At 47.7% G+C, this 17,884-nt stretch overlaps 2 protein-coding genes across 2 annotated transcripts in view; both read right to left on the bottom strand.

Annotated features, from left to right (window-relative positions):
* LOC112554551 (chitin synthase chs-2-like) overlaps window positions 1–12,695 on the bottom strand; it is a 60,405-nt gene extending 47,710 nt beyond the window's left edge. The window contains 11 exon segments of the mRNA XM_025222360.1: window positions 439–493; window positions 1,644–1,718; window positions 1,932–2,074; window positions 3,647–3,811; window positions 4,935–5,160; window positions 5,474–5,612; window positions 8,584–8,655; window positions 9,249–9,366; window positions 10,298–10,415; window positions 11,890–12,037; window positions 12,583–12,695. Of these exon segments, the coding sequence (XP_025078145.1) occupies window positions 439–493; window positions 1,644–1,718; window positions 1,932–2,074; window positions 3,647–3,811; window positions 4,935–5,160; window positions 5,474–5,612; window positions 8,584–8,655; window positions 9,249–9,366; window positions 10,298–10,415; window positions 11,890–12,037; window positions 12,583–12,655 (1,332 nt within the window). The 5' untranslated portion in view covers window positions 12,656–12,695.
* A 3,062-nt stretch (window positions 12,696–15,757) lies between these two features.
* Window positions 15,758–17,884, bottom strand: part of LOC112553610 (unconventional myosin-Ie-like) — a 30,618-nt gene continuing 28,491 nt past the window's right edge. Inside the window, exons 4-5 of the mRNA XM_025220951.1 lie at window positions 16,755–16,982; window positions 15,758–15,817 (exon numbers count right to left, since the gene is read on the bottom strand). Of these exons, the coding sequence (XP_025076736.1) occupies window positions 15,758–15,817; window positions 16,755–16,982 (288 nt within the window). The remainder of the gene's footprint in view (window positions 15,818–16,754; window positions 16,983–17,884) is intronic.

Below are 17,884 nucleotides of genomic sequence, written 5' to 3' on the forward strand. Positions count from 1 at the left end.
GTCTCTGTCTCCTGTCTCTGTGCCTACTTTAGCTAACTGCTAGACCGATATCCCCTCTAACCCCCTGACCTTCAACCTTTTGCGACAGGATTACTGCATGCGACACGGCAGGGAGAAGACCGAATATGACCGGGATCTCCGGACATGTTGAGCACGACCTGCCTGCCTTCGTCCATGTTTGTTTGGGATCAGTGGCAAGTGTCCCACAATGCTCCTGGTGAGCGAATCAAAGACGAGCGTTGTGTCAATACGCCGCGGCGTGTGCTTGTGATGTGTCCCTGCACCTTGTCTCCACCAGCAACACCACTGCCACATCTCTGACCGTCACAACAACTGGCCACTGCCTCTGCCATCATAACAACGTCGTACAGCACAGCGGTCTGACTCTGCTCATTACCAATTACCAATTACCTGAGCGAATGGAACTGATTAACTGACCTTGAAGTACTGTGATGCCGAGCTGTGGTGTCTGTCTCTCGTCCACCGTTCACACCTGCAACAACGCGTGAAGTGATGAGACTACCATGCAACCTCACCTGCGCCATTCTTGCACGCACACGCACACGCACACGCACACGCACACGCACACGCACACGCACGCACACAGTGTGCACGGGTGTGACAATGTACAAACATACCCTAGATTGGTATAAGCGGCTTTCAAAGCAGGTAATTAGTGGACCTCGTCATGTTTACAGACAAACTCATCGGTCAATCAGACGCTCAGTACATTATCGAATGAGAGAAGGAGAGGAAGCCACCCTGTTCTCAGAGCGGAGCGTTAAGCTGCTGACAAGATGAGCCTCCAGTGCCAGTGACTCAAGACACTTCACACTTTCAATGTTTTCTCCTCCAAATGAAGCCAGGCAACCCGTGGACAGCTTGTTGAATCTACCCCGGGGCTACTTCTAATGAGATGTTGCTGCTGCGGGTGTATGTAGACGACTGGTGATAGGTTTCACGCTCGCCCCTGACTAGCCCTAATGACGTGTACCTTTCCTTCACTTTTTTGCCGGTTTGTCCGAATAAATACCCTGAGGTAAGGGAGACAACTGATAGCCTCCATTGGTGTCGCTCACAGCGTCTGACTAGTGGCGGACTTTGCTCGGCGCCGGCAACAACATCAGCAGCTGGGTTTGCTGTGACCACCATCAGTCTAGTGCTGGGGAACGTAGTCTAGTGTTGATTAGTGGCTGTGCGACCTCACCTCACCTCGCCTCACCTCACCTCGCCTCACCTCACCTCACCTCACCTCACCTCACCTCACCTCGCCTCACCTCACCTCACCTCACCTCACCTCGCCTCACCTCACCTCACCTCACCTCGCCTCGCCTCACCTCACCTCACCTCACCTCACCTCGCCTCACCTCACCTCGCCTCGCCTCACCTCGCCTCGCCTCACCTCACCTCGCCTCGCCTCACTCGCCTCACCTCACCTGACTAATGTCGCTGTCACTAGTGAACAAGACGCCAGGTATCAGCAGGGAATCTCTGCTGTCGGCTCGGACACGAGCATCTTACACATTCTCACCTGTCCTGCGCCTCTCATCACCGGTGAAGGCTTCTCATTACTTCTCATTACCTCTCATTACTCTCTAGCCATCACCAAATATCTGACCTGTTACCTCCTGTACGTGTCTCACCTGTTGTCGTCTGTGTGCGCCTCACTTGATGCACTCTTACGCCGCTTGTCGTGCCTCGGTCTCGTGGCGAATGAGCTGCACACCGACAAGACAGGTGAAGGTCGTTAAGGTTGTAGGTCAGCAGCAGACGATCCACAACCTGTCAGCTTCCGCCATCGCACGCGTGTCACTGTGTGCGTCAGTCTGTGTGGGTGCGTGCGTGTGTGTAACACAAATAAATAACGATAAGGGAAAAGAGAGCTACTACCCAAGAAAGCTACCCTGGGTGCGAAGTGCGTCTTGGCTAACCTGGAGATTGTGCCTGTCCTTGACATTTTGGCCTTGAAGAGGTCAGAGACGAGGGTGTGACAGCTGCTCCTCAAGCAGTCGGCCAGTGCGGTGCTCAGGCTGTGTCGGTTCTTCTCCAGGAACCCGGCGGCCTGGTACTCCACCTGGCGGCACAAGCACATGGTGAACCACCATCTTGCCCACGTACAGACTGTCCAACTTGCCCACTCCTAGATCTCTCATCTCGTGTAGATGATAACTCGTACACCTTGCATACAACTCATACAACATTACATACAACATACAACTCATACAACTCATACAACATTACATACAACATACAACTCATACAACATTACATACAACATACAACTCATACAGCATTACATACAACATACAACTCATACAACATTACATACAACATACAACTCATACAACTCATACAACATTACATACAACATACAACTCATACAACATTACATACAACTCATACAACTCATACAACATTACATACAACATACAACTCATACAACATTACATACAACATACAACTCATACAACATTACATACAACATACAACTCATACAACATTACATACAACATACAACTCATACAACATACAACATACAACTCATACAACTCATACAACTCATACAACATTACATACAACATACAACTCATACAACATTACATACAACATACAACTCATACAACATTACATACAACATACAACTCATACAACTCATACAACATTACATACAACATACAACTCATACAACATTACATACAACATACAACTCATACAACATTACATACAACATACAACTCATACAACTCATACAACATTACATACAACTCATACAACTCATACAACATTACATACAACATACAACTCATACAACTCATACAACATTACATACAACATACAACTCATACAACTCATACAACATTACATACAACTCATACAACTCATACAACATTACATACAACATACAACTCATACAACATTACATACAACATACAACTCATACACCTTGCTACCACCTTTCCCACCCAGCCCCTACACCCTGCCCACACCTCCGTCTCTGCCCACAGACCCACACGTCAGCCCCTTGTCGTGTGCGTGCCAACCTGCAAGTCGACACACACAGCAGCAAAGCATCCTCATACACCTCCGGTAACCTGTCCGGCATAGAGCTCCTGTCACGTGTCACTTGTCACGTGCTGCACACACCTACATGCAATGGCGACAGGTGTCCACTACATACACCACAGTAGCCCTACATTCGTGAAATAAGTACAAACAGCTTACAAAATGTCTGCCGGCCTTCAGTGAGGCGGACACGTGACATACGCTTGAATGATTTTACCTGTGTGACGTCAGAGCTTGACACACAAACACACCTGTGTATAAAAACATGGCGGCGGTGTCTGAACACGTGTCACGTGATGAACTAGTGATTGACCTTTGTATTGACCCACAGCGTTTCTGTGTTGTTTGTTTTTTGAGAATTGTTATCGTTTGAAATAAATCTCATGCACTTGGCTGTTGATGTTGTCACTGTAGACATGGCCGCTGTGTTGACATTCTTATTTGTGACTGATTGCTTATGGTGGATATTGACAAGTGAGGAAGCATTGTGCTGTCAATATTTGTTGTTTTACAAGAGAAACTCTGATCTCTTACAAGACAGCGCGCGCACCCGGAAGTCAAGATGTAGACAAAATGTACCCACAGCACCGGCGTAGTGCAGCACGCAGAAGGCCGCGCCCCCTAGCGGCGACTTGGTCAGCAGGCCGGAGTGCTTGTGGTTCCTCGCCATCTTGTCTACCAGTGTAGCGTCTGTAGCCTGCGGAAACTTGCTCTCTTCGTCTATCAGCGCCAACACGCCCACAGGCCTCTGTAGACAGACACACAAACATGTTGCTGTGTAGACAGACACACAGGCTTGTAGCTACTTAGTGTAGACAGACACACAGGCTTGTGGCTACTTAGTGTAGACAGACACACAGGGGTGTGGCTACTTAGTGTAGACAGACACACAAACATGTTGCTGTGTAGACAGACACACAGGGGTGTGGCTACTTAGTGTAGACAGACACACAAACATGTTGCTGTGTAGACAGACACACAGGCGTGTAGCTACTTAGTGTAGACAGACACACAGGCGTGTAGCTACTTAGTGTAGACAGACACACAAACATGTTGCTGTGTAGACAGACACACAGGCGTGTAGCTACTTAGTGTAGACAGACACACAGGCGTGTAGCTACTTAGTGTAGACAGACACACAAACATGTTGCTGTGTAGACAGACACACAGGGGTGTGGCTACTTAGTGTAGACAGACACACAAACATGTTGCTGTGTAGACAGACAAACAGGGGTGTAGCTACTTAGTGTAGACAGACACACAGGCGTGTAGCTACTTAGTGTAGACAGACACACAAACATGTTGCTGTGTAGACAGACACACAGGCGTGTAGCTACTTAGTGTAGACAGACACACAAACATGTTGCTGTGTAGACAGACACACAGGCGTGTAGCTACTTAGTGTAGACAGACACACAGGCGTGTAGCTACTTAGTGTAGACAGACACACAAACATGTTGCTGTGTAGACAGACACACAGGGGTGTGGCTACTTAGTGTAGACAGACACACAAACATGTTGCTGTGTAGACAGACAAACAGGGGTGTAGCTACTTAGTGTAGACAGACACACAGGCGTGTTGCTGTGTAGACAGACACACAGGCTTGTAGCTACTTAGTGTAGACAGACACACAGGCGTGTTGCTGTATAGACAGACACACAAATACAGAATGCTCACGTTTCTTTTGCGTTCCTAATTTCAGCCATTTTTGTAAAGTGAGACGTGAGAGGAGTGACCTAGGGACGTGTGACCTAGAGACGTGTGACCTAGAGACGTGAGAGGAGTGACCTAGGGACGTGAGAGGAGTGACCTAGGGACGTGTGACCTAGAGACGTGAGGGGAGTGACCTAGGGACGTGGCGGTCAGTCACCTGCAGGAAGAGAGTGACGATGTCCTGGTTGTCCTGGTGTTGCACGTGCTGCCATTTCACACCGTCCTGTTCACACGCGCGCCGCTCGTGCACGAAGATGTGCTGCATGAAGAACTGCTGCAGCTGCTCGTTGGCCACGTTGATGCACAGCTGCTCGAAGCTGTTGACGCGCACGTTCTCGAAGCCCGGCATGTCCAGCACGCCGATAGTGGCGCCGCCACCATCACTGCCAACAACAGGAGGGGAGGGCAACGTGTTATGCACGTGCGAACACACACTCACACACACATACGTGTGCTTACACACAGCCCGCACCTAACTGTGATGTGCACTGTTCACACATCCTCTACATACGCATGACATGTACTACAGTCTACAAGACAGACTCTGACGTCATACATTTCAAACAGTTGGGTGGCGATGAATGAATTGAGCGAATTATTTGTAAGCAATATGTCAGCCGTTCAGTTTTGAGTAAGTCACATGATGGAGGTACAAAGACGCTGTCTGGCGACAGGAATAACTACTCGCTCACATACCCGTGAAGTTTGTCGGGTTTGAGTCTCAAGTTCACCTGGCGTACGATCCACCCGAAGAGCCGGGCGTAGAGTTCTTTGGCCACAGCGTCCCTGCTGTCAGCCACCTGCTCCACCGTCTTGTTCTTGATGGTGCGCTCACCTGGCGACACACCGGCTGCTGACGTCAGTGCCCACCACCACGCATGCCAGTCGTTCACACATGCACGTGCTCAGTGTTCATGCAAACTGTATCACGAACCATCCAAACCATGGGCACCAGCACGTGCAGTCACGTGCTCACACTTTGTCAGCCACGATATCTGGGTCAGCCGTGTGACCCACTTTCTCACCTTTGTTAATTGTACTTCAGTAGTTAACTAATTAGTGTGTAGACATGGATTTCATTAGCAGCGTCAAGTTCAACAGTTGTTTACATGTCTACCACACGTGTACAATAGATACACTGCACGACTACTGCCCTCTACATTATGTCACACATTGTGTAGCTTGTCAAGAGTTCAACTGACGGAGTCCGGCTGATGAGTGGTTGACCTCAAACTTCAGGTTTATTAGCGGCGGCAGGTGAGGGGTCAGTGGGCCACAAAGGGAGCTAATAGGAAGCAAGCGACAGCAACCACATTCAGCCATCTTGACTTTGTCTTGGTGGGTGCGCGGTGAAGATTGAGTAGTTAGTGTTGTCAGTCAGTGTGGTTGAGTAGTTAGTGTGTCTGTGTCAGTGTGTGTTGAGTAGTTAGTGTGTCTGTGTTGTCAGTCAGTGTGTGTTGAGTAGTTAGTGTGTCTGTGTTGTCAGTGTGTGTTGAGTAGTTAGTGTGTCTGTGTTGTGTCAGTGTGTGTTGAGTAGTTAGTGTGTCTGTGTTGTCAGTCAGCGTGTGTTGAGTGGCCTGTAATGAAGACAGTAGGGTGTAGTGGCCTGTAATGCCAACAGTGGCCTGTAATGCCGACAGTGGTCTGTGATGCAGACAGTGGCCTGTAATGCCGACAGTAGCGTGTAATGCAGACAGTAGCGTGTAGTGGCCTGTAATGCAGACAGTCCAAGAGCTACACTACTCTTGACCTCGTGTACCGGAAACTGACCCCGGGTCAGTACGACCTGACTCGCCCACAGACAGGCAGCAGAATGGCCAACTGGCGAGCGGCCGGACCGCCAAACCCTGCGGCAAACAAAAGCTTTGAAGCCTACAGCTGGCTACAGCTGGCATCAGCTGGCCCGACATTCCGCAGCACATTTGATCCTCAAGGTCTCAGCTAAGTCGTCGTCACACTGTGTTATCGACAAAAACCTCGCAATTGTGTCTTCCAGGATTTTTTACAAACAAAGACAAAAAAAGTTTCGCAAAATTCATGTACGCATTACAGAAACTTTGAAACGTCTGTGCGAAATTGACCGCCATGCACCCTGGGTATGACTAGAGATAACTAAACACGATTAGAGCTACCTGTGGTAGTGACACCTTCCTGACAAGGTGACTTCATGTCTCCATAGCTTTTAATGGCAGGGTGCCGTCCCCTACAGGCAGGGTGACACCTAGCGACAACTCATGACAGCTCCAGCGACGAGACTACACGAGGTATAGTCACTGACGATAATACAAATGCACTAGTCATTGAGAATAGTATACTAGTCACTGATGCTACTGCACTAGTCACTGATGATAATACACTAGCTAATCACTGATGATAATACAAATGCACTAGTCATTGAGAATAGTATACTAGTCACTGATGATACTACACTAGGTATAATACACTGACGACAATACAAATGCACTAGTCATTGACAATACTATACTAGAGACTTATGATACTACACTAGTCACTGACTACACTAGATGCTATGATTGAGCTGTCACGCTAGACTCATGGTGCAGGTATGTAACTAGATTCTGTGCTATAGCTATACACTCACTAGTTGCTATTATATAGCTATAAACTCGCTAGATGCTGTGCTATAGCTATACACTCACTAGTTGCTATTATATAGCTATAAATTCTGCTAGATGCTATGCTATAGCTATACACTCACTAGTTGCTATGCTAAAGCTATACACTCTTCTAGATGCTATGACATAGCTATAATCTCTGAAGCACCAGGCACACACCTGGCTTTACAGGTGATGGCAAGTGTTGACTTGATGGTGTGAGTAGTCCACTGACGTCACTACCCGCCGTACATCTCATGGTGTCTGTTACTCACAGAAGTCTAGCAACAACACTTCCGCCTCAACGTGTCCTAAACATTTGTGTTGGGTGAGACTACGTGACAGAACGTGGTGGACAGCCGCCATGTCGTGAGCCGTTAATATGTGTGTGGGTTAGTGTGTGTGTGTGTGTAGGTTAGTGAGTGTGTGTGTAGGTTAGTGTGTGTGTGTGTGTGTAGGTTAGTGTGCGCGTGTGTGTAGGTTAGTGTGCGCATGTGTGTGTAGGTTAGTGTGTGTGTGTGTGTGTGTAGGTTAGTGTGTGTGTGTGTGTGTAGGTTAGTGTGTGTGTGTGTAGGTTAGTGTGCGCGTGTGTGTAGGTTAGTGTGCGCATGTGTGTGTAGGTTAGTGTGTGTGTGTGTGTGTGTGTAGGTTAGTGTGTGTGTGTGTGTACCACTGTTTCCAGCTTGCACTCAGATTAGCACGGAGGATGGCTAATGCCGGATGTATCCGCCATAAAATCTGAGCACAAGGACCTCCATGAGTGGCCGGCATTCTTGATGACCGCGCGCCTCAGCCGCCATTGTTGTGAGCAAAGGCTTGTCTTGTGTCCTTGTGTGTCCTGCTGTGTGTCCTGCTGTGTCCTGCTGTGTGCAGCGCCAGACGTGGTCAGCTAAGTGTCTTTGTTGCAGGCTCACCCGCCGACACAAGTGTCTCGACTATTTGAAGCATGTCTCTCCTTGTTTGGGGTCAACAAGCTTGCAGTTAGGGGGCGGCCCTCCCTCCGTGCGCCAGTGCTATTCCCATGGACTAGATCGTGGGCTAGGACTGGGATCAAAGGTCCTTTCTCACCTCGTAGCAAGGGATCCTTAATCAAAGGTCAAAGGGTTAGCGGGGGTTACAATGCCACACTTATGTTCAGACGGCAACTCAGTCTTAGAAGTGAGTGCGTGCGTGAAAAACATGGCTACCAACCTCGAGGGTAGGACACGATGCACGTGAGAGCCTCCTGCAGCTGATCCTTGTCCACTTGCAACAGGCTGCATACTGTAACACACAGCAATACAACACATACATGCATACTGTAACACACAGCAATACAACAGGCTGCATACTGTAACACACAGCAATACAACACATTGCATACTGTAACACAGCAATACAACAGGCTGCATACTGTAACACACAGCAATACAACAGGCTGCAATACAAGACCTGGGTAGTGTGGCGCTGACTACGTCACAGTGTCATGCTACGTAGACACCTAGACACCTAGACAGGTCATCTCTCAACTGTTTGTGTATGTGACGTTCTGTAGGTTGAGGGAGGGTCTGATGTGGAACTAGACTCGCCTCTTGTGTATGACGCATATTTTTATTTTTAGGATCAAGTCATATGCTGTAAACATCGCTTGTAAACAAAGTAAACACATACGTAACCAAACAAAAATCAGCTTAGGGAACTGTTGCCCTTGTCTTTGAAACCCTGACTCGGAGAGAACTCCCTAGGGCTTCTACACCTTCATTACAGGGTGAGGAACTGCTTGACACACTCTAGCGGCTCTCTTCAAACGGTACGGTGTCTATAGACCTGTAGTCAGGTCTACACAGACCTTTAGTCAGGGTACTGTCTACACAGACCTTTAATCAGGGTACTGCTGTCTTTGATCTGTGCCCTTTCGCCATCTTGTTCCTGCCAGAACGCCATGTTGGACACGTGTAGAATGGCTGATAGCAAGGTAAAGGTCATCGATATCTCCTGTAACATGTCACACAAGTGACAGCAAGGTCAATATCACATACAGCTTCTGGGACATGACACACACGTGACAGTAGACGAAAACCAAAGGCAGATGTAAGCCAGATACTAGTGTATCAGTAGGTTTATTACAAGTACATCAGAAACTCAAGGCCGTAAGCTATCTGACTAGCTGGACACACATCTCGACATGTGTGACTCAAGTGTAGACAGGCTAGTCAAGGGAACTAACCCCCTAGGCGGGTGTGACTCAAGTGTAGACAGGCTAGTCAAGGGAACTAACCCCTAGGCGGGTGTGACTCAAGTGTAGACAGGCTAGTCAAGACCTTACAGTCTAGCCTGGCAGGCAGCGTGGTCTAGTCACAACTTCTCGTGACTACACTGGTCGCTGGCTCAAGGTTTGTGTGAGCCTGTGGCGAGACCTCCACCAACCACCTCATACAACAACTACTGCCGCCGGCCCTGGAATGTTCCCTGATTTACTAGGGGAGGTAAAGAGGGCTGGCCTCCGCCATCAATGTGATGAACCACTTCCACCCAGCCTACGGTAGCCTACAGATCTGTCTACATCGTGAATGTCTAACACCGCCCACCTGTCTACCACTGTGCCACGGGGTGTCACTAAGGTGAGTACACACAGAGCTGAGTACAAATGAGCTCAAGTTACAAGCTACTCAACGAAAGGGGGCGTAACTATGGGCGGAAACATCCTCCATGTACTTTCCATTGGTAGCTATCCACAGACGTCACACTCTCTATATGGTGACTTACCGCTCTATGTGACACTACACCAAGCTCTATATGGTGACCTACCTCTCTATGGGAGACTACTATATGGTGACATATCGCTTTATGGGACTCTAACCACTAAGCTCTATGGTGACGCAACACTACGTCACGGGGTGCACGTAACCAGAGGGCGCTAGCTCACCCAGTCTGTGAAGCCCACGACGCGCATGATGTTGACGTGCTTGTGGTACAGCAGACGGCAGGTCTCCAGGTCACTGGCGCTGGCAAAGACAGGTTGGTGGTCCGCCTGTCGCAGCACCCTGACACACAGACGGGAGACAACTGAGACAACTGTCAACCTAAGGCCAACCGCTTTCGGACACTGAGTGACGTGCTTGAACAGTAACCTGCTTGAGTGCGAGAATGTCGGTTTGCGTGCAGGTAGCAGGAGGGCCATCTGCTAGTGAGTTGGTGTGCGTGAATTCCGCGTTTAGCTTTAAAGTTTAGACGACTTAGCGAGGAGGTAGACAAGTGCCAGCGTCACTCACTGTAGTTCTACACTGGCGGGCATGTCACTGGCACGAGGCTACGTCACTGCACTCACTTCATGATTGGGCAATACGTGCAGGGTCTCTTTTTTTCATTGCCATGTTTTCACACACACACGCACGCACACGCACACACGCACACACACTCACACACACACACACTCACAGGAGGACTACTACAGCCTTCGTTACGTGACTCATCTTGTCCACCCAAGTGTAAACTCGCCAAGTCTTCCTCAGCCCCTCATGCCCGTGATCAAAGGGCTGGAACATCTGATAGCCTCCCCTGGCTGACGATGCCGGGAATGAACACGTGAGCCGGACAGCCAATGGGGCCACAGGAAGCCTGCGCGCGTGCACCGTGAGGCTGTTTTGACACCTCAAGAGGAATTCACGTGGCGGAACGAAGTCTGGCGGTCTCGCACCAGAAAACAGACGCTGGCATGTGCTTGCAGAATTAATAAGCGGATGGCAAGTATGCGGGATGCGGGGCCGGACTCGGTGTGTACCAACACAGCCAGGCAACAGCGGGGTAGGGGGTCAGGGGGTCAGTCAACATATCCAACCTCTTCTATTTCGGCCTGCTCCTCCGCCTCCTCTTGGCTGGTGTGAGCAAACACGGACTGTCCTCTCACCTTCCGATGACCGTCAGGGGAGGCAACTGCATGCTTAGGAAATAAAAGTGGGGCGATAACCCTGCACTGCTGCGGGGACAAGGATGAAGAGTTCCCTTTCCTGCCCCACCCCCTTACCTCCTCGAGTCCGTTGAACGGAGCGGCCTGCTGGGTGCAGTGACAGTCGCCACCCCTCCTACCCCACCCCGACTATCATCGCAAGTTGTCGTTGTTGTATGAGGTTGTTATGAGGTTGTTGTGCGAGGTTGTTATGTCGTTGTTGTGCGAGGTTGTTATGTAGTTGTTGTGCGAGGTTGTTATGAGGTTGTTGTGCGAGGTTGTTATGAGGTTGTTGTGCGAGGTTGTTATGTAGTTGTTGTGCGAGGTTGTTATGAGGTTGTTGTGTCGTGTCAGTGCAAGACTAACGACGTCTGTTGCCCGTTGAGTGGCACGCGGCCTAGTCGGGGGGGTCGTGACGTCACAGGCGGGACTTTGCACGGCGAGGTGAGCTGCTTTGATAATATTGACTGTCATCCTAAGCTACCCAGCAGTGTCACGTGACAACAATGGCAGCTTATAGGGATTACCAGGTGTGCGTGCAATAAGGTTGTGTGTAGGTTGGAGATTGTCACCTGTAGTCCTCGGGGTCCGTCAGGTGGTAATTCCTGAGCTCGTCCCGCGTCAGGCCCGCCAGCAGGTAGTAGAAGATGTGGAAGTTGCGCTCGCCTGGACCGTGACGTACCACCCGTGACGTTTCCAGAAGATAGTCCGTCATGGTCGCTGAAAGAGGTAGAAAGTGGTCGGTAACAGTCGGGTCAAGGGTCAGCGATAAGCAGGTATCTTCAATAAAGATTGAGACTGAAGAGTTTGGGTTGGGGGCAATGAAGGTGTACAACAGACAACTGAGACGAGAAAAGAGAAGCTTCACACGATGGATGATAGATGATGGGATGGGATTAACAACTGAGGACAACGGAGTTGACCTTTGTAATCGGATACCTGAGAACGAGATGGTGGTGGGGGAATGTAACCCGTGACTTTACCGTACTTAGTCTTAAACAGCCTGACAGCAGTCTCAGTCTCTTTAGTCTTCAGTCTTTATAGTCCATCCCTGCAGTCTCCACAGATGGTCTGTTCAGTCCGACAGTCCCTGCAGGAGATGTGCTGCTGCTTGCACTTGGCAAGCTTGGTAATGGCAGACGTCATACTCGAGCATTGAAACAGAGCAAGAACAGTCACATGATATGTTGACACTCAATTATTGCAGCGTTTGCTCTAAATAGAGTGACTGGAAAATCAACACAAAGGTCCAACAGCGCACTCACCGCCCGCCAGCTTGCCGTCCCACGTCAGCCTTAGTTCCAGCAACTTGCCAAATCGGCTGGAGTTGTCGTTCATAACCGTTTTTGCGTTCCCAAAGGCTTCGAGCAAGGTGTGTCTTCTGAAAATTAGGAACAAAGAGATTGCATAACACATAAGGTCACAATGAGTGACATGAACATGCCTTACATCACACTGAGCACAAATGACAAGCACCAACAAAATGTTAACAACGCTGATGACGACAGTAGAGACGTTGACAAAAGTAATGTCACAGAATAAAGACGCTGACAATTGTGTGAATACCTCGATGAGACAAATGAGTGTCAGACGACTTCAGCAATAACTTGGAGGAGTAACAGACCTGAATAGCAATTCACTTAACAACAACACTTATGACCTTAATACTACACAAATAACAGAGGTACAATGTCACACGCAGTGTGCTCACTCGGTCAGTGATTTCATGTAGTGAGACTTAATGACTATATGTAAGTGTTAGATTTCACCCTGTACCAAACTAGATGTGTTGATCAATCGTGGTAGTCTGTCAGTATGCGCTTCTTACAGCCTCTGTCAAGTGTCCGGCTGTGTGTTTTTACAGTCTTCAGTTGCACAGTGTTCGTGCGTTTGCCCATCTGTGCAGTGTCACAGGTGTGCTGTTTACATCTTGTCATGTACAGTGTTCTTGTTACATCTGTCAGTTCACAAGTGTGCTTTACATTCTGTCAGTGTCACATGTGTTTATTCTGATCATCTCTGAAGTGTCACAGTGTGTGCGTTTACATCTGTGTCAGTTCACCGGATGTTGTTTTACATCTCTGTCAGTTCCGTGTGTGCTGTTTAAATCTCATGAACTGACACGTGTGTGCTGTTTACACTCTGGTCAGTGTTACAATTGATGCTCTTTACATCTCTGTATGTCAGTGTCACGTGTTGTCTGTTTAATGCATCAGATGTTACAGTGTGGCTATTATTAGACAATGCTGTTACATCTCCCAGTTACAAGTCGTGTGCTGTTTAATTACATCTCTGGTCAGTGTACAGTTTGCTGTTAATCTGTCAGTGTTTACAGTTGTCTGTTACACAGTTCACGGTGTGTGCTTGTACATTGTCATGTTACAGTGTGTGCTCTTTACATCTTGTCAGTGTCAAACGGTGTTGCTGTTTACAGTCAGTTACAAGTGTTGCTGTTTAAATCTGTTGTGTTACGTATTATCTGTTATTCATCTCTGTCGTAGTCATCGGTGTTGTGCGGTTTATCCATCTCTGTCAGTGTCACGGGGTGTGTGTTTAAGTCTCTCAGTGTCCGTGTTGTGCTTTTACTCTTGTCAGTGTTCAGTGTGTGTGTCATCTGTCAGTGTTACATGTGTGACTGTTACCTTTCAGGTTCACAGTGTGTGTTGTTTCATTCTGTCAGTGTCACAGTAGTGTGCTTTACATTGTGTTTAGGTTGTCTGTTTAGATCTGTCGTCAGGGTGTGTGTTAATCTTGTCATGTACGTTGTGTGTGTTTACATCTCTGTGTGTCACAGTGTTGTGCTTTACATCTCCTGACAATCGTTTACAGGTGTTGCTGTTTCATCGTCATCTTACGTGTGTCTTTTAATCTTGATGACGTGGTGTTTAATCTGTCAGTGTACAGATGTGTCGTATACAATCTCTGTCGTGTCACGGTTTTGTTTACATCTCTGTGGTACAGTGTTTGCTGTTTACATCTTGTCAGTGATACGTGTGTGTATTTACATCTCTGTCAGTGTACGGTTGTCTGTTACATCTCTTCATGTCGACCGTGTGTGTGTTTACATCTGTCAGTGTTACAGTGTGTGCTGTTTACATCTCTGTCAGTGTCACAGTGTGTTGTGTACAAATTCTTCAGTGTCAAGTGTTGCTGTTTAATCCTGTCAGTGTCACGTTTATGGTTACATCTGTCAGTGTTACAGTGTGCTGTTACATTCTTCATGGTCTCACGGTGTGTTGTGTTTACATCTCGTCAGTCACGTGTGTGCTGTACATCTCTGTCAGTGTTCAGGTGTGTTTACATCTGTCAGTGTCACAGTGTGTGCTGTTTACATCTCTGTCAGTGTCACAGTGTGTGCTGTTTACTCATCTATTCATGTCACCACAGTTTGCTGGCTACATCTCTGTCAGTGTCACGGTGTGTGCTGTTTACAGTCTCTGTCATTACACGGTGTGGCTGTTTACATCTTGCACCGGTACAGTGTGTGTTTTACAAAATCTCTTCAGGTGTCACAGTGTTGCTGTTTACATCTGTGTCAGTGTCACGGTGTGTGTGTTTACATCTCTGTCAGTGTCACGGTGTGTGTGTTTACATCTCTGTCAGTGTCACGTGGTCTTTAATCTCTGTCAGTGTTACAGTGTGTTTAACTGTTCATTCCCACAAGGTGGCGTATAATCTGTGGCAGGTGTCACTGTGTGCTGTTACATCGTCAGTGTTACAGGTGTGCTGTGTTTACATCTCTGTCACGTGTGTCACTTCTGTCGTGTCACATTTTGCTGCTGTTTACATTCTTCTGTCAGTACAGTGTGTGTGTTTACATCTCTGTCAGTGTCACAGTGTGTGCTGTTTACATCTCTGTCAGTGTCACAGTGTGTGCTGTTCTAATCTGTCATGTTACAGGGTGCTGTTTATGTCACATCTCTGTCAGTGTCACGGTGTGTGCTGTTTACATCTCTGTCAAGGTCACGTGTGTGCTGTTACATTCTGTCGTTCGAGGTCACGGTGTGTGCTGTGTACATCAGGTCCAGTGTGCTTTTACATCTCTGTCAGGTCACGTGTGCTGTTTAATCTCTGTCAGTGCACGTGTGTGCGTTACTTCAGCTTCACTAGTTGCAGTGTCACAGTGTTGTGGTTACATCTTTCAGTTCAGGTGTTGCTTTTATCTCTGTCAGTGTCGTGTTGTGTTTAATCTGTCAGGTGTGTGTCTGTTTACAGATTCTGTCAGTGTCACTGCTTGTTGTTTTAATTGCATTACAGTTGTGCTTTACATCTCTGTCAGTGTCCAGTGTGTGCTGTTTACACCTGTCAGTCACGGTTTCGTGTTACAACTCTGGCATGACGTGTGGTTACATATTGTCATGTGACATTGCTGTTTACATTTCTGTCAGTCAGGTGTCTGTACATCTGTACAGGTGTTAGTGTGTGATGTTACAGTCTCTGTCATGGTACAGTGTTGCTGTGGTGCTGTTTATCTGTCATGTTCATGTTACAGGTGTTGTGCTGTTACATGTCGTGTCAGTGTCACAAAGTGTGTTTGCACTCTGTCAGGTCACAGTGTTTTACATCTCCGTCCACAGGTGTTCATCAGTGTTGCCTGTTGTGCTGTACAGTGTCCACAACATCTGCATGTACATACAATCTCTGGTGTCGGTCTTACTCTCAGTCATGTCTTCACAGGTCTTATTTAATCTGTCCATTCATCTCTTGTGCAGTTACATCACAGTGTGTCTGTTTACATCTTGTGTGCTGTCACAGGTGTCAGTTGTTACACGGTGTGTGCGTTTACATCTGCTTTACAGTGTAGTAGTTGTTGCTTACATCTCTGTCATGTCACGGTGTCGTTTACATCCGTCACGGTGTGCTGTTTCATTCTGTCATTCAGGGTGTGCTGTTTACACTCTGTCAGTGTCACGGGTGCTGTGTCGCTCTGTCATGCACGTGTGTGTTTACACTAAGAGAGGTAACTCTGAACTTGTAGTAGTCACCGTGTTGTCTCCCCTTGTGGCGCTAGAAGACAGCTTGGTGTGAGCGCCTAGCTCTGTGTGTGTGTGGTTGTGTTTCCTTGACACTGGCGATGTGCTCTGTACACAGCATCGTGTTTAGGGTTTATGCACGTGTCATTCGTATGGCGATGATAATGAATAAAAGGTAGAAGAGTGGATGTGGGGCGTGATACTATTGTACAGGGTAAAGTAAGCAAAGATGTGAGTGAGGCTGGTGATGACGTCAGGCAGGTAAAGGTAAGTAAGATGTGGATGTGAGGGCTGTGTGAGGATACGTCAGCAGAAAGTAAGTAAGATGTGGATGAGGGTGAGGACGGAGCCAGTAAAGTAAGTAAATGTGGGTGAAGGCAGGTGAGGACGTCAGGCAGGTAAAGGTAAGTAAGATGTGGATGTGAGGGCTGGTGAGGACGTGTGAGGTGGAAGCAGACACACACCTGGTTTATTCGGATGTCCAGACACGCATGCAGGCTGTGCACAGCGCGAGTCCAGTGACACACGGCGTGTTTGATGGTCTCCGTCTTGCCGGCCCCCGACTGACCGCTGACCACCACACACTGGGCACACCGCGTGACGCACGCACGCTCCAGCGCTGATTGGGCAACCCACAGCACGTGCGGCTTGGCGTCTGAGCGTGCGACCAGCTGCTGGTACAGGCGGTGCTGCTGCAAGTAGTCATCAACACCAGTAATTAATGAGGGCCTTAAAGGCGTAGTAGGGAGCTGTCTAGTACAACGCACCAGTTCCTCACACGTCGGTAAATAATACCCTCACCCTCACCCTCACCATTTTATGAAATACAAGTGTGACCTCACTGTGAAGTGTGTATATCGGGAACAGAAGGAGAATACTCCGTGTCACGTGGTTAGTGGGTCATGAAAATGGCCCACGATTAAAGTCTAGACTGAAATTGTTGCAATCCACAGGAAGAGGAACTTGAAGGGTCTTGTGTACTCACAACCCTCAGGTGTTAAAGAGACGATCCAACCCAGGCCTTGAAATTACTAGCCTCTATCTCAGGTACAAAAATTCCACATTTTCTAAATTTAAAGCTTATCCTATGTGTACCCACAGTTAGTATGTCTGCTTGTATCTATGACCCACAACTGCGTTAATGTACCACATAGTATGACTGCTGTTATCCTACATGTACCCACAGTTAGTATGACTGCTGTTATCCTACATGTACCCACAGTTAGTATGATGCACGCTGTTATCCCATCATGCTTACCGCGTCACATTAGTAATGACTGTTTGTTCCTACATTACCCACATTAGTAGACTGCTGTATTCCCACATGTACCAAGTAGTCTGCTTGTTGTTATCTCACATGTACACAGAGTTAATGAGTTAGTAAAGGAAACATTTATATATAATTTTTTAAATATCCTTGAGTTTTATTTCTACATACTTCATCCTCGCTGTGATTAATTTGTGATAAATTGCAACTATTTTATGTATTGTAGTAATTATTATTCACAATAAAGTATTGATTAATTTAATGTATGTAAATTTACTGTGGTCATGCCATATACGTCATACCATGTTTACAGTATATAAGTGTTTA

Source organism: Pomacea canaliculata, linkage group LG13 (assembly GCF_003073045.1).
Source record: "Pomacea canaliculata isolate SZHN2017 linkage group LG13, ASM307304v1, whole genome shotgun sequence".
NCBI lineage: Eukaryota > Metazoa > Mollusca > Gastropoda > Architaenioglossa > Ampullariidae > Pomacea > Pomacea canaliculata.